Genomic DNA, 14,329 nt, shown 5'->3' with positions numbered 1-14,329 from the left:
ATTGGCCGATGAACCATACCCTAAATCCCTAACCAAACCCTAGAATGGTCGACTCCCACAACTAATATGTGGTGGATGGTGGGTGAGGGAGCGAGAAGATGAGGTTGTCGTTGGTCACCACGTGTCACGCGGGGATGGGCCGCTAGCTGGCTTTTGATGAGTTTGAAAAGGAATTGTGGGTATATTGTACAACACTCTGGTCTTCCTAACGTACCTTAGACGTTAAAAATAAATTAATCATGCAAGGAAAGATTAGGTTTTATAAAAAGTGGACTGTTTTGGGTAACGAATTGTAGTATGATGAGCCACAAGAGGATAGGATCGTCATAGCGTATATTCACTTGAAAGTATTGTTAGGTTATTAAATTTAGGGAGTTTGCTACATGGTGAATCACGCTCTGAGTCGTAGCATAGGGCTCTATGCAACTTAGAAGCAAGGTTTAAGGAAAATAAATAAAATACAAAAAAATTGATAAATGCAATAAAATAACAAGACCAAGGAAATTATGCAAGTATAACATAATACTTTTTGCAAACAAAGGTTCCTAGACTTTCATCTAATCTAGAGATGTTATAGGACAGTGGAATTAAGCACTCTATCTAATTGCTAACACAAGGACAAAGTTTAAAACAAGCGTTCTGTTTCCAGGTTCAATAACAGTTACATTGTAACCCTGCTCATATGCTGCATCATGATCTAACCAACAGATTAAGGAAAACCTAGGCTACGACATTAAACGATGGTACATCACGATTCCTAGGTATCAATGATCAAGGAAGGCGAAGCATAGTCTTTCACACATCTGCGTCTCATCCCATCACACTAAACTTTGGACGACACCTGACATATGGGCCTGAGGAATTGTGGGGCTCTAAGAGCATATTTGGTTAACGTCTAAGTTTATTATAATTAAGATTAGACAAGTGTGATAAAGAAAATATCTATCATATTTGTGTTAAAGTTTGGTAAAAAAATAAATCTATGACATACGAAGCAAGAGAATAAAAAAATTTAATGAGCCACAATTATAATGTTAAATTAAAAACATGTTTAAAAATATATGGCACTTCTAACGCTGTGACATTGCAAGTTACGACGAACAACCAAACACGCCCTAGATCTCATTCAAGATGGCAAATGTACGGTCAGGATCGACCCTTCTATCGATTCGATAGTCTCGTTTCGGCAGACCCGGACTGCGAGCGCCATTCCCGTATCCGATGCTGTGCGCTCTCGCCACCGCGTCTCCTCCCGCCAAGCCCAACCCCTCGCATGCCGCCGCCGCCGACCACCACGCGCGCCTGAGGGCGGCGGCGGCACGCTCCGACCTCCCGGGCGAGCTCGCCGCCTTCGCCGCCATGTCCTCCTCCTCCTCTGCCCCCGCGGGCGCGCGCCCTGTCCTCCGCACCTTCACCGCCCTCCTCAAGCTCTGCGCCGCGCGCGCCGACCTCGCCACGGGCCGCGCCGTCCACGCGCAGCTCGCCACGCGGGGGCTCGCCTCAGAGTCCCTCGCTGCCACGGCCCTCGCCAACATGTACGCCAAGTGCCGCCGCCCCGCCGACGCGCGCAGGGTGTTCGACCGGATGCCCACCAGGGACCGCGTCGCCTGGAACGCGCTCGTGGCCGGGTACGCGCGGAACGGCCTCGCTCAGGCGGCGATGGAGATGGTCGTCCGGATGCAGGTGGAGGACGGGGAGCGGCCCGACTCGGTCACGCTCGTGTCCGTGCTGCCGGCCTGCGCTGACGCCCGCGCGCTCGACGCGTGCCGTGAGGTCCACGCGTTCGCGCTGCGTGGTGGTTTCGATGTGCTGGTCAATGTCTCCACGGCGATCCTTGACGCCTACTGCAAGTGTGGAGCGATTGAGGTGGCAAGGGCGGTCTTTGACTGGATGCCACACAAGAACTCTGTGTCTTGGAATGCCATGATCAATGGATACGCCGACAACGGGAATTCTGCGGAGGCACTGTCACTCTTCAAGAGGATGCTTGGGGAGGGTGTGGATGTGACGGATGTGTCCGTATTGGCAGCATTGCAAGCGTGCGGGGAGCTTGGGTATCTTGATGAGGCGAGGCGTGTCCATGAGCTACTTGTGAGGATCGGTTTGAAGTCCAATGTGTCGGTGATGAATGCGCTGATCACCATGTACTCCAAGTGCAAGAGGACTGACCTTGCTGCCCAGGTGTTCAATGAGCTGGGCAACAAGACACGGATCTCGTGGAATGCCATGATCCTCGGCTTCACACAGAATGGATGTTCTGAGGATGCAGTGAGGCTTTTCTCTAGGATGCAGTTGGAAAATGTGAAACCTGATTCGTTCACTCTCGTCAGTGTGATTCCTGCAGTTGCGGACATTTCAGATCCACTGCAGGCAAGATGGATCCATGGATATTCTATCAGGCAACACCTAGACCAGGACGTGTATGTCCTGACAGCGCTAATTGACATGTACGCGAAATGTGGGCGTGTTACTATAGCTAGAAGCCTCTTCAATTCTGCAAGGGAGAGGCATGTTATCACATGGAATGCAATGATCCATGGGTATGGCTCACATGGTTTTGGCAAGGTTGCAGTTGAGCTGTTTGAAGAGATGAAGGGCACTGGCAGGTTGCCCAACGAGACAACGTTCCTCTCAGTCCTCACGGCGTGCAGTCATGGTGGTTTGGTTGATGAAGGACGGAATTTTTTTGCTAGCATGAAGGAGGACTATGGGCTTGAACCTGGGATGGAGCACTATGGTACCATGGTGGATCTTCTTGGACGAGCTGGGAAGCTAGATGAAGCATGGTCTTTTATCCAAAATATGCCTACAGAGCCTGGGATTAGTGTTTACGGCGCAATGTTAGGTGCTTGCAAGTTGCACAAGAACGTGGAATTGGCAGAAAAATCAGCACGGAGGATCTTTGAGCTGGGGCCAGAAGAGGGGGTGTATCATGTCCTCTTGGCAAACATTTATGCAAACGCTTCAATGTGGAAGGGCGTTGCAAGGGTGAGGACTGCTATGGAGAAGAAAGGCCTCCAGAAGACTCCTGGATGGAGTATTATTCAGCTCAAGAATGAGGTCCATACCTTCTACTCTGGAAGCACAAACCACCAGCAAGCAAAGGAGATATATGCAAGGCTGGCTAAACTCATAGAAGAGATTAAAGCTGTGGGCTATCTGCCAGACACTGATTCAATACATGATGTGGAAGATGATGTTAAGGCCCAGCTGCTCCACACCCACAGTGAGAAGCTTGCAATTGCATATGGGCTCATTCGCACAGCCCCTGGCACAACAATTCAGATAAAGAAGAACCTTCGAGTTTGTAACGACTGTCATAATGCGACCAAGTTAATATCTCTAGTGACAGGACGGGAAATAATCATGCGCGATATTCAACGATTTCACCATTTCAAGCATGGTAAATGTTCATGTGGAGACTATTGGTAGTGAAGTGTTGAAGGTAATCTGAATATGCATTTTCAGATTAGGGGTTGGGTTTGCAATGACTAAATTGATAATTCTTTATGAAAATCCAATAATGTAGCATGAGCTGGTATTATTCTAATAAAAGTGAAATCTCTGGCTCACGATTTTGTTCCACATGATCTCAAAATTACATTGAAAATAGAATCATAGTCTGAGGTGTCCTTCAATTTGACACATCTCGAACATTTATCCATTTATTGGAGAGGACGTGCGAATTTAAGCAGCAGGATTGCATATCATTCTGAACGTAATTTCCAATTGCTATATAGAGAACCTTTACAGTACACCATGATACTAAATGGTGAAGAGTATCATTATTGTGATCCAACCGTCCATTTTAGTAGGTATTATTGTAATTATCTTGATACCCTTAGGGGTAATTACGTCATTGACTGACCGGATTTCGGACCTTCGCCACCCATCATCGACCGACTGACGGAGGGTGGAAACTCTAATAAATAAAATGAACAGAATAAGTGAAAGCTTATATGAAAAATAAACTAACATTTTGACCTTCCCTAATTAAATATATAATTTACAAGTTTATTGTAGTTTTTTTTCCGATCCTACCCTTATGATACCCATGATACTCTTTAATGATACCCATGATACTGATGGGCGATAGAGTATCATTGGGCTAATCTAAACCACCGGATGAAAAAAATAGACGGCATGCACTCATTTAGGTGTACTGTAAAAGTCCTCGCTATATAATCATATTGGAGTGGTAATGGATGAGTATGACAGTCATCTTTTCTTCAGTTATTACTGTGCTGACACTGTTGACTTCTGCTTGCCAGCTGTAGTGATGAACTCCACTGCCACTTTTAATGCATTAATAGATGCCAGGTTCATCAGGCTTGTTGACGACCATGTTGGTTCCCCTCCAGCCAAATCAGATACTCCCCGGAATACAATCACAGGTACGCCAGGAGATGTTGTTGTCTGTTGAAATAGTGAGAGAGTTCTTTTAGTTGCAACGCTATCCTTAAGTTACACGATTTTCTTAAAATGATGAACTGCAAATATTGGGAGATATATAAATGAAAACTATGAGACATATGATATGTTAAAACTCACCATAACCACTGCTGCGCTCTCCTCATCGACTGTTGACACCCCAAATTCTCTGAATAGGAAGTTCCTGTATTCTGCGTTGTCTAGAAACATGTCGGCTGATGATCCTTTAAGCCCATAGACAACTTGTGGAGTTGTCGGCAAGCAGAAAGTGTCATTGCATCTTTCAAGTTTGACCTGCAGAAATTTCACAATTAGTAGGCTATAATTTGTCATGCACAAATGTGTATTTGTTGTGCTACCGATATATAGTTTGTATCTCTCACCTTAAGTTGTTCTGCGATTTTGAACCATGCTGAATCTACAGGTAGCCAGAAAACTTCTTCCATAGGCTTACCCACTGAGTATAGCTCCTCATTTCTGAACTTCAGGGATCCGAGCAGGTTCTCTCCTCCATTTGGGACGTTATATTCTCCAAAGCTTAGTTCTGCTGATGACTCTTTTGTTGATCTGAACTTCTGAAATAGTCAGAAATACCATAAATCATGCTATGGGGTAAGTTTGAAGTGTTATATCGTTGATGCTAAATTTATGTGCAAATCTGAAGACTACTTCGAACTTGTGCTTCGAAATTATCTTCTATTCCTAAACCAGTTGTTTCTGGCTGCAACTGGTGGGATCTGATTTTATTATTGTAAGTTGTAACACAGAAAATCTTCACATATTTCTTAAAGCACTGATCAAATTCTCCACTTAGATCCAACTTTATTCACGGGCTTCTTGAGTCAACAGTGCAAAAAAAGTAAATATTTTTACTAGAATCCTGGGTTGAGAGATAATCGGATTCCAGTTGCTTTGCATCTATATGCGCACTTGCAGGTTTACATCTTGTTGGGGGAAAAGCTAATTCCAGTCAGAGGGGTACCTTCCATGTCCAAGCGCCTGTGTAAGCAACGAGCTTGGGGACACTGACGTCGCCAAACGACATGGAATCATTGGAACTTCCTGCTGTGCCATAATGAACAATTCCAGAAACGCTAAAGACATCGATGAGAGTCTGTACAGTGACAGCTGCGTTCAACTGGAAAATCAAAGAGGTAGTGGTAACAGGTAAGCATGAAGGTAAAGATATACAGAACGTAAATGCACGTGGGCTTTAATTTGAGTACCCTGCGTTGTCCCGTCAATGCGTATATAACATTCACACCTCGAATGCTGCCGATGTGAAACCTTCGTCCTGAAATCCTATGAGGTCAGATTGTATTCTTGAAGGGCCATCAGGAGACAAGAACACACCCAATGACTAAGTGAAACATTCTCTCATGAATTTGAAAGTGAACACAATATATAAGCAATTAAGCAGGATTAAGAAAAAAGAGACCTGTAACAACAGTTTAGTCGATCTCTTTTGAGGCAAGCAAGTAGTTATGTTATTTTTCTCGTGCAGTTATTTCTTTTGAGGCAACAGTGAAATTGCACAGGTAATAATGTAGTTGTCAATTTATCTGAAAGCATATCATCTTGAAGGAACGTGTGGTCTTCGTTAAGTGCAATTCAAGCTAATTTGCATTGTGACTAAGCATTATGACATATATATGCAGCTTCAGCTTTCAGGTAATATCGTACGGACTGATAAGCATGTGGATTGAAAATGGAGGACCCAGATTTACCGTAGAGGTCAACGAAGGGGAGGACAGGCCACGGGCTGAAGTAGCCGGAGGCCTGCAGCGCGGTGTCCTCGTCGACGTACGACATGACGAGCCCGATGGAGGGGCCTCGCCGGTTGACCCTGTCGACCCGCCAGCGCACGCGGTCCATCACTGGCTGCGCTGGTAGCGCCATGGACGAGGCCGCGAGCAGCAAGAAGAGCAGGGCCAGGGGCAGCCTCGTCGCACTGGAGAGGTCCATGGCCTTGCCTGGAACTGACCAATGGGGATCTCTCTGGTGCTGGAGGAAGGGACGAGCTGTCGAGGTTGGTGTGTTGGATTGATGCTTTGATGGAGTTCGTGATCCGCGTGCTTCAATTTATATTACTAACAAGATTGGGGTGGGTAAACAAATACTCCTTCCGATTACAAATGTAGATTTTTTTGACTTATATATAAGAATTAAAAAAAGTAAATTAAATAACGTTATTGTTTCTTATTTATTCTGTATTGAAAAAGATAACTCATTTATTTGTGAGAGTAATAGTATTTATTAAACAAGAGTAAGAAGGGAAAAAAAAGAGAAAAAATACATAGAAATTTGAGAATAACTTATATTTAGAGAATAGTTGAGGAGGTTAAAACGACCTATATTTAAAATAAGAGAGAGTATATGTTTTTAATAAATGTGTGATGTTACATGATTGCGTGTGTATGGTGGTGTGATCAGGGGCGGACCTAACCTAGAAATCGAGCAGTGGCTTGCTAGCTACAGCAACGCTAGAGCTATAGTAAAAAATATCTACAGTTCATTAAACTAACAAAAATGAGTGAGACCTGTGCTCCACTCGTATACTGCTAGGTCCACCCTGGGTGTGATTGTGTGCATGCGTCACAAGTTGAGAAATGAAAAACCCAATAACACATGCATTTTGGACCTGTTTGGTTGCTGCCCTCGTCAAAATGCCTGAGCAAAATAGCTGTCCGCTCAGGTGTGAGGAGCTTGACTGCTCAGGCACAAGGAGAAAGAAGCTGTTTGGTGGAACAGAGAGAGGAGGACTCTTGTCCGCTCAGGTGTGAGGAGCTTGACTACTCGGGCATAAGGAGAAAGAAGCTGTTTGGTGGAACAGAGAGAGGACTTAGGCACGGAGCTCAGGCGCTTGATTTCGGATGTCTGAGCCTGAGCTCGTTGCCTGAGTCTGGCAGCACATCAGAGCACCAACCAAACACTACTTGGGAGCTCTTAGGAGCAAGCTCAGGCCAGGCAAATTTGATGAGGTCAGCAACCAAACAAGCTCTTAGTACATTGATTAGTCTGTTTGGTACTGGAGATTGATGAAGCTCGTGATTCGCATGTTTTAATTTATTACTATAAGATTGGAGTGGGTAAACAAATAGATATTTTTGACAAGTGTGAGATGTTACATGATTGCGTGTATACAGTGGTGTGACTGTGTGCGTACGTCTAGCCGTTAAGACATGAAAAGCCCAACAACCCATGCATTTAGTACATTGAATTGTTGTCTAGTGCTGGAGATTGATGAAGGTCGTGATTCACGTGCTTTAATTTATTACTACAAGATTGGGTGAGTAAACAAATGACGTTTTTATAAGTGTGAGATATTATATGATTATGTGCGTGCAGTGGTGTGAGATATTATATGATTGCGTGTATGTAGTGGTGTGACTATGTGGTTCCATCAGTTAGATATGAAAAGCACAATAACCCATGCATTTAATACATTGGATTGTCTAGTACAGGTGATTGATGGAGGTTGTGATCCGCATATTTTAATTTATGACTACAAGATTAGGGTGGGTAAACAAATGGACGTTTTTGACAAGTACGAGAAGTTATATGATTGCATGTGTGTGGCGCTATATCTCTGTGCGTGCGTTCACGAGTTACAGAAATGAAAAGCCCAACAACATATGCATTTAGTACATCGGTGGGTCTGTCTGGTACTGAAGATTAATGGTGGTCGTGATCCGCGTGTTTTAGTACTACACGATTGGGGTGGGTAAACAAATCGAATGTTTTCGATAAGTTCCAGTGATCGGGTCTCCAGTTTTCAGCTGGCGCTGCGTGTGTGCGACTGTGGTAGTGTGAGTGTGTGTTTCTATCAAATAAAAAATGGAAGCTCTGGAAAATGAAAAGCCCACGATACATTCTAAAGCCCAACAATACATTCTAAAGCGACTTGTCTGATAAGAAAAGCCCATGAGTACATGCCGGCTTTCCTAAAAAAAAAAAAGTCAGTGGCAGCCGGCGCTAATCACGAGGCGAAACCGCAGCTGCTGCGACGACACGAATCGCACCAGCCACCCCGATCGAGCCGCCCGCTAGGGTTCACGCCTCCGGCCGTGGCGGCGCCGCCGCCGCCGAAGCCGCTAGGGGTGGCGCCATGTCCGAGGCCCTCATCGTCATAGGTAATCCAACCTCCTCCCTCCCCGCTGCTTCCTCCCCTTCCAACGTGGGGCTGCTCACTTGGATGGTGGGGGTATCATTACAGCGATGCGGACGTAGGCGATGCCGTTCGTCAACAAGTTCAAGCTCGTCGGGGCGCCAGCCCACGGATCCACGTTGGTGGTTTTTCTTTCCCCCCTTTTTGGCTGTACTTCTGCATCCATCTCATGTTCATGGTGGATTGATTACCAATCCATTCAATTAGGGCAATAGCAGCTGCCGACTAAGGGAACTGTTACATGCGAACAAAATTGCAGCCAGTTTTTTTTTTTTTGCTGTTATAATACTAGCTCGGTTCTGCATGGGTTGTTTTCATCTCTAGTTGCAATTTTCACGCATGAGCAGACTATTGTGTTGCCGGAATGAATGATGAAATAGCAATTAAGTTCTAGGCTTTGTTTAACAGGTTCATTAGACAATTAACCACCGTGCCATTTTGTACAAGACTGAAAAGTGAAAACCGTTGCTGGAAGATCTGGAACTAGGAAGATGATGTATTATGCTATCTTGCTTTATATCGCCCTTAGCTTGCTTACTAAAGTTAATACTATGCGATTGGGTGACATCCATTTTATTATTCCACAGCAACATATCTATACTAAACTAATGATATCCTGAAGCTAACACTATTATTCATTTGCTTTATGGACCTACAGATTTCCTAAAGGTGCCCCATGGATTAGGTACAATGGCAACTACAAAGGCCTCCACATTGACCTTGTATGGCCTGGAGAAGATCCTGTTCTCGGTAAGTTCTGATTCACCTGCTAGTTTCACCAGTTTGTCAAGATACGTCCTTACTACCCCTTACAAGGAGATTTATGTACTTTAATTGACTAGAGCTTCCATCAGTACAACATTTTTTAACCCATGTAATGTAACTATCTTTGGGGGCAGTCCTCCATCAATCAACTTCATTTCTGAGTAAGAACTGCTTTCTTTCAGGAGTGGACAGTGTCGGTGCGGTATCGGCAGCTCTTGCGACTTATGCTTCATTCAGACATTGAAGCCATACCTTATCATTAATGCGGGCATGCTGGTGGCTTCAAGGTAGCGTTTGACTGCATTATATGTTTGGTGCCACCATCTATGTACTAGAACTTTGCTGATGTTTGCCTTCTATATTCTGGTTCTATGCTCTATTTGACAATTTGATTGCTTGTGTTGTAGGTGAAAGGAGCAAGCATTGGAGATGTCTTCCTAGCATCAGATGTTGCATTCCATGACACAGGAGAATACCAATACCTGCGATTAGTATATGTGTTGTGGTGGGATTACATTCATTTTTTTGTAACAAACTTCATTTGTGTGATTCATTGTAGTTAGAAATTAGCAAGTCATTTATTTGCCAAACAATATGATAGTTTTGTCTAATGAATATTCAAAATCCAATCTACTTTGCTGACTAATCTTGCTTACCCTCCTGCACCATCATGATTGATTATTTAGATTTACCATGGATATCAATTGCTTAAGCTTGTGGATAGAATTAGATTTTTTTAATTTTTATTTTCATGTGATCTCTCCTCTAGCTATTATTGTTTTTTTGTCATTCTTTCTTCAAACTTCAGTTATATTAATAAGGACTTTTTTGTGTGTATATGCATAGGTTTTTGACATGTACAGAATCGGAGCACGAAAAACACTTGCAACCCCTAATATCGCGAAGGAACTCAATTTGAACACTTACACCAAAGCCAAAAGCTTTGGTGTAACTCCCGACTTAGTCACGCCAAGCTCCCTGGCGTGACCGAGCTGCCACGCTGGCGGTCGCCCGACGCCGTGCCACGCGGCGTGCCAACGTGGCAGACCTGTGTCGCGCCAAGAGGGTTGGCGCGACTCCGGTCACGCCACCGGCTTTGGTGTGACACAGCTGCATATAGGGGGGGCGCCCTGGCCCTTCTCTCCCCACCGGCGCTTCTTCGTCCTCACCCGAGCACGACCAGCACAGACGCCAAACGCGCCGCCGACGCCCCCTCCCTCCAATCTCCACCGATTTCGGGCCCAATTCGAAGGGGATTTCATGGGGAAGTGTCCTAGGAAAGAGGCATACGCGAGGGTCCCTAGGATCTTGGATGTAATTTCACATTTCAACCCTGGGACAAAGTGGTTTATTTCAACTAGTGGCATGATGGGCAGCAATGGTGGTGTCATTAAGCCGGTCATGCAGCCCGTGTTTTGGTGCTTTCCTCAATGCGTGGAGGCCTTCAAGCATTGTCGACCCGTGGTTAAGGTCGACGTCACTTTTTTGATAGGAAAGTACAAGGGTGCACTGATGACTGCTGTTGGCATCGATGCAGAGGGGGTGCACAGTTGATCCCCCTAGCATTTGCGCTGACAGAGGAAGGGAGGAATAGTAGTTGGTCTTGGTTCTTGTTTCTGGTTCGCCGTCACGTAATTGGCGCGGGGCGCCAAGTCTGTATGACATCGGATCGGCACCAGGGTCGTCTTAATCCAGCTAGAGAACAAATGGATGGTTACCCTCCTCTCGTGCACCAGTAGTGCATGCGTTATTTTGCTGCAAATATTTGGAGAAGACAGAAGAGCAAGGATGTACTAAAGAAACTGAAGATAATTTGCAAAGTTAAAGAGGAGAGACAGTTCGACAAGAAGCTTGTAGAATTGGAGAAGATATTGAACGAGCCTGCGACAGAGTGGTTGAAGAGCGAAATGCCTAATAAGTCCAAATGGGTGCTAGCGTATGATGCGGGTGGTTGTAGGTATGGAACTACTATTTTGTCGATCGGTGGAAGAAAGTACGTTTAGGACTTGATGCTGGTGAGGTGTGGGGGAAAAGCTATCGCTAAGCACCTCACGAAGCAGGAGGAAATATCTGCTACACAGGAGGCTCAGCTCTTTGATACAAGGAGCTATGTTTACAGCGTTAGATCCGCATTTCAGACCAACGTAGGGGGTGAGGGCTCCGGCGGTAGAATCTATAGAGTAGACTTAACTACAGCTCAGTGCACGTGCAAGACCCCGCAATTGCTGCATATCCCATGCTCTCATGTTATCACAGCATGCCGGATGAGAAGAGTGGACTACACATCTCCCGACTACTTGACCCTAGTGTACTCTAAAAGGATGGCTCTAAAGACTTGAGAGTCCACCTTCGAGCCTTTACTTGATGCTTCACAATGGCCTGATTACAATGACGATGAATATGTACCAGATTGTGGTCTACTGAAACAAAAGGCTGGGAGGAGGAAGAGAAAACGTCTCCGGAACGAGATGGATGATAGCAGTAATGATTATGGTGAAGACATGTATGAAGCTAGCGACTTTGATGAGACGCCTATTAAAATTCGTTGCTCTATATGCCACCGGTTCGGCCACAGGATGGAACAACACAAGGAGGGCTCGAAGAATAAGCTAATTCGTAGGAAAAAGAGGAATTCTGGAAGGGGGGCAGTAAATCGCAGTTTGGTAGAGGTGAACTATTCAATATCGTTTATTTGTTCCATGTTTAAATTTTTATGTGCCGTCAATTATATTGTTTGTTCGTTATATAATGACTCTGTCACTATTTATATTGCATGACGATGGCGCACCCCGACTACGCGCTCCTTGAGACGTTTTACGACAGGAAGCACCGAGCACACCTGATGGTCAACGACGGCGAGGTAAGATTTATCCGTATTGGTTGCATCTAAGTGCTACGTAAAATGCAGGTGTAAGCAACATTTTCAAATTACACTGTTCCTTTCAGGTGCTATCACCCTTTCGGATTCACACTCACAGTCCTCTCAGGTGGGATGAGAGGTACGCCCCATACGTTGGGTGCGTAGGCTTCTTGTCGTTGGCCAGGTTGGTCACGGCGGGGTTGCCGATGTTCGACAACGCAGCTTTGACTGCGCTAGTCGACCGCTGGAGGCCGGAGACACACCTTCCACCTCCTTTGCGGCGAGCTCACGGTCACGCTGCAGGATGTGGTCATGATTCTCGAGCTACCAGTGGACGGGCAGCCTGTGTGCGGGAATGTGCAGCCTGCTGGATGGAGAGACATAGTGGAGCAGTTTGTTGGTAGTAGGCCATCTGAGCCAGCGCAGGACGCGAAGGACAAGACAACTTCTGACGTCAGCTTTGCCTGGTTGGCTTAGAACTTCACGGAGTGCCCTAAAGATGCAACGAAGCAGGTCGTCGAGAGATACGCTCGCGCGTGGTTGTGGCATCTTGTGGGCGGGTACTCATTTCCGGACGGGAGTGGCAACACAGTCTTGTGGATGTCCTTGCCGATACTTGGCGAGCAATGAGAGAACATCGGATTGTATAGTTGGGGGTCGACCACGCTCGCATGGCTGTACTGGCAGCTATGTGATGCATGCAGGCGCAGTGGCGACCATGCCAACTTTGGGGGATGCGCGTACCTGCTGCAGGTGTGGATGTGGGAGTGGCTGCCGGTTGGTAGACCCGACCGATTCTCTTCCGAGATAGGTATTTTTATTTCTGCTTAAATTGATATTGTTTGTCATTATTTGCAAATGTGATATGATGCTTTTGAACTGTAGTTTTGGCAGTTCGAGGATGAGGGCTCGATGACGACCGTTGCTTTTCTTTAGAGGAACGTCAGGGCCGTGACTAAAAAAGTAGGCAGGCAATACCTCTTCTACACCAACGAGCTCGACTGCATCATGCAAAGGCGAAGGAAACACGACGTAATGCGTTAAGTACGGTACAAACCATGAGTCAATATGATGTATCTATCACGGATTACAAATACCATGTAGTTGTGAAGCAGGGCACGCTCAGGCTGGCGACCGTATCAAGTAATCTGATCATACTCATCTACCAGGTCGTCCTCATCATTGGAGTCCGGCAAATCTTCTGCTCCAACTGCAACTCGAGATGGCTTGATTGTCAACCTGGAGTTGTTGTGCAGCCACCTAAAGTACTCACGATAGTTTGGGCTCGGTTGGTCCACTGCACCAAATAGTTGTGGTGGAGGTCTCGCCAATCTCTAGCACCCCTTTGCTTCCTCCTGTCAATCCTGCAAGATGGCAAAATCAGAAACAAATGTAACCTCGCATAAACGATACATGAACCACGCGACAAGTGTTTTTACTCATTTGTGCAAAGCCACGGACGTGGGGGTCATGTCTGGAGGCGTACGCTGTAACTTTCCAAACTGCCTCATCACACGGTTCGGATAGTGCATTTCAACAATATAGAAGCAAACAAGCGGCAGAACGGACCGCCAATACTCCCTGTCCCATGTGCACAATGTGCTAAAACCCATTGCAACGATCTCATGCCGGTCATATGGCTCCCACGTCATCTGAAAATGAACGACAATGTCAACTGACATATGCAAGTATATGAAAGAAATAATGCACAACCAATTGCACTCACGTAGCTTTGCATGATGCAGTCGAGCTCGTTGGTGTAGAAGAGGTACCGCCTGCATACGTTTCCAGTAACGGCCCTAACGTTCCTCCAAAGAAAAGCAACGGTCGGCATCGAGCCCTCATCCTCGAACTGCAAAACCTATAGTTCAAACACATCATATCACATTTGCAAATAATAACAAACAATATCAATTTAAGCAGAAATAAAATTCCCGCACACAGGCTGCCCGTCCACTGGGCCGGCCCGAGGCACGGCACTGTAGGCACGGCCCAGGCACGGCACGGCCCGATTACCGACGGGCCGGGCCGGCACGGCACGACGCCACGGGCCGTGCCTGGGCCGAGCGCGCGGCACGACGGGCCGGCACGGCCCGGCACGGTCC

The 14,329-nt window shown here is 46.0% G+C and overlaps 2 protein-coding genes and 1 pseudogene across 6 annotated transcripts; 2 read left to right on the top strand and 1 right to left on the bottom strand.

Moving 5' to 3' along the window:
* Nucleotides 1–1,167: 1,167 nt before the first annotated feature.
* On the top strand, nucleotides 1,168–5,585 carry LOC133926107 (pentatricopeptide repeat-containing protein At1g11290, chloroplastic). 4 transcript variants are annotated; one of them, XM_062371873.1, is made up of 3 exons: nucleotides 1,168–3,445; nucleotides 4,272–4,394; nucleotides 5,368–5,585. In XM_062371873.1, the coding sequence occupies exon 1, from the start codon at nucleotides 1,222–1,224 to the stop codon at nucleotides 3,430–3,432; it is 2,211 nt and encodes a 736-aa protein (XP_062227857.1). In that variant the 5' UTR covers nucleotides 1,168–1,221; the 3' UTR covers nucleotides 3,433–3,445; nucleotides 4,272–4,394; nucleotides 5,368–5,585. The 4 variants fall into 4 exon arrangements, with proteins under 4 accessions (XP_062227857.1, XP_062227858.1, XP_062227855.1 ...); XM_062371874.1 differs by having other exon boundaries at nucleotides 5,339–5,585; XM_062371871.1 differs by having other exon boundaries at nucleotides 4,272–5,043.
* LOC133926108 (bark storage protein B-like) lies at nucleotides 3,489–6,544 on the bottom strand. 2 transcript variants are annotated; one of them, XR_009911056.1, is made up of 7 exons: nucleotides 6,159–6,544; nucleotides 5,658–5,725; nucleotides 5,414–5,569; nucleotides 4,815–5,006; nucleotides 4,552–4,725; nucleotides 4,185–4,416; nucleotides 3,489–3,739 (listed from the first exon to the last, which is right to left on the bottom strand). XR_009911056.1 is itself a non-coding variant. In XM_062371875.1 (6 exons), exons 1-6 carry the CDS (start codon nucleotides 6,394–6,396, stop codon nucleotides 4,237–4,239), a joined length of 1,008 nt encoding a protein of 335 aa, XP_062227859.1. In that variant the 5' UTR covers nucleotides 6,397–6,508; the 3' UTR covers nucleotides 4,041–4,236. The 2 variants fall into 2 exon arrangements, 1 of the variants encoding a protein (XP_062227859.1); XM_062371875.1 differs by lacking the exon at nucleotides 3,489–3,739 and having other exon boundaries at nucleotides 4,041–4,416; nucleotides 6,159–6,508.
* A 1,851-nt stretch (nucleotides 6,545–8,395) lies between these two features.
* On the top strand, nucleotides 8,396–13,249 carry LOC133926109 (5'-methylthioadenosine nucleosidase-like; annotated as a pseudogene).
* Nucleotides 13,250–14,329: the final 1,080 nt, after the last annotated feature.

This window comes from Phragmites australis, chromosome 8, assembly GCF_958298935.1.
Source record: "Phragmites australis chromosome 8, lpPhrAust1.1, whole genome shotgun sequence".
NCBI classification, from domain to species: domain Eukaryota; kingdom Viridiplantae; phylum Streptophyta; class Magnoliopsida; order Poales; family Poaceae; genus Phragmites; species Phragmites australis.
This window is presented reverse-complemented; position numbering and strand designations above follow the sequence as displayed.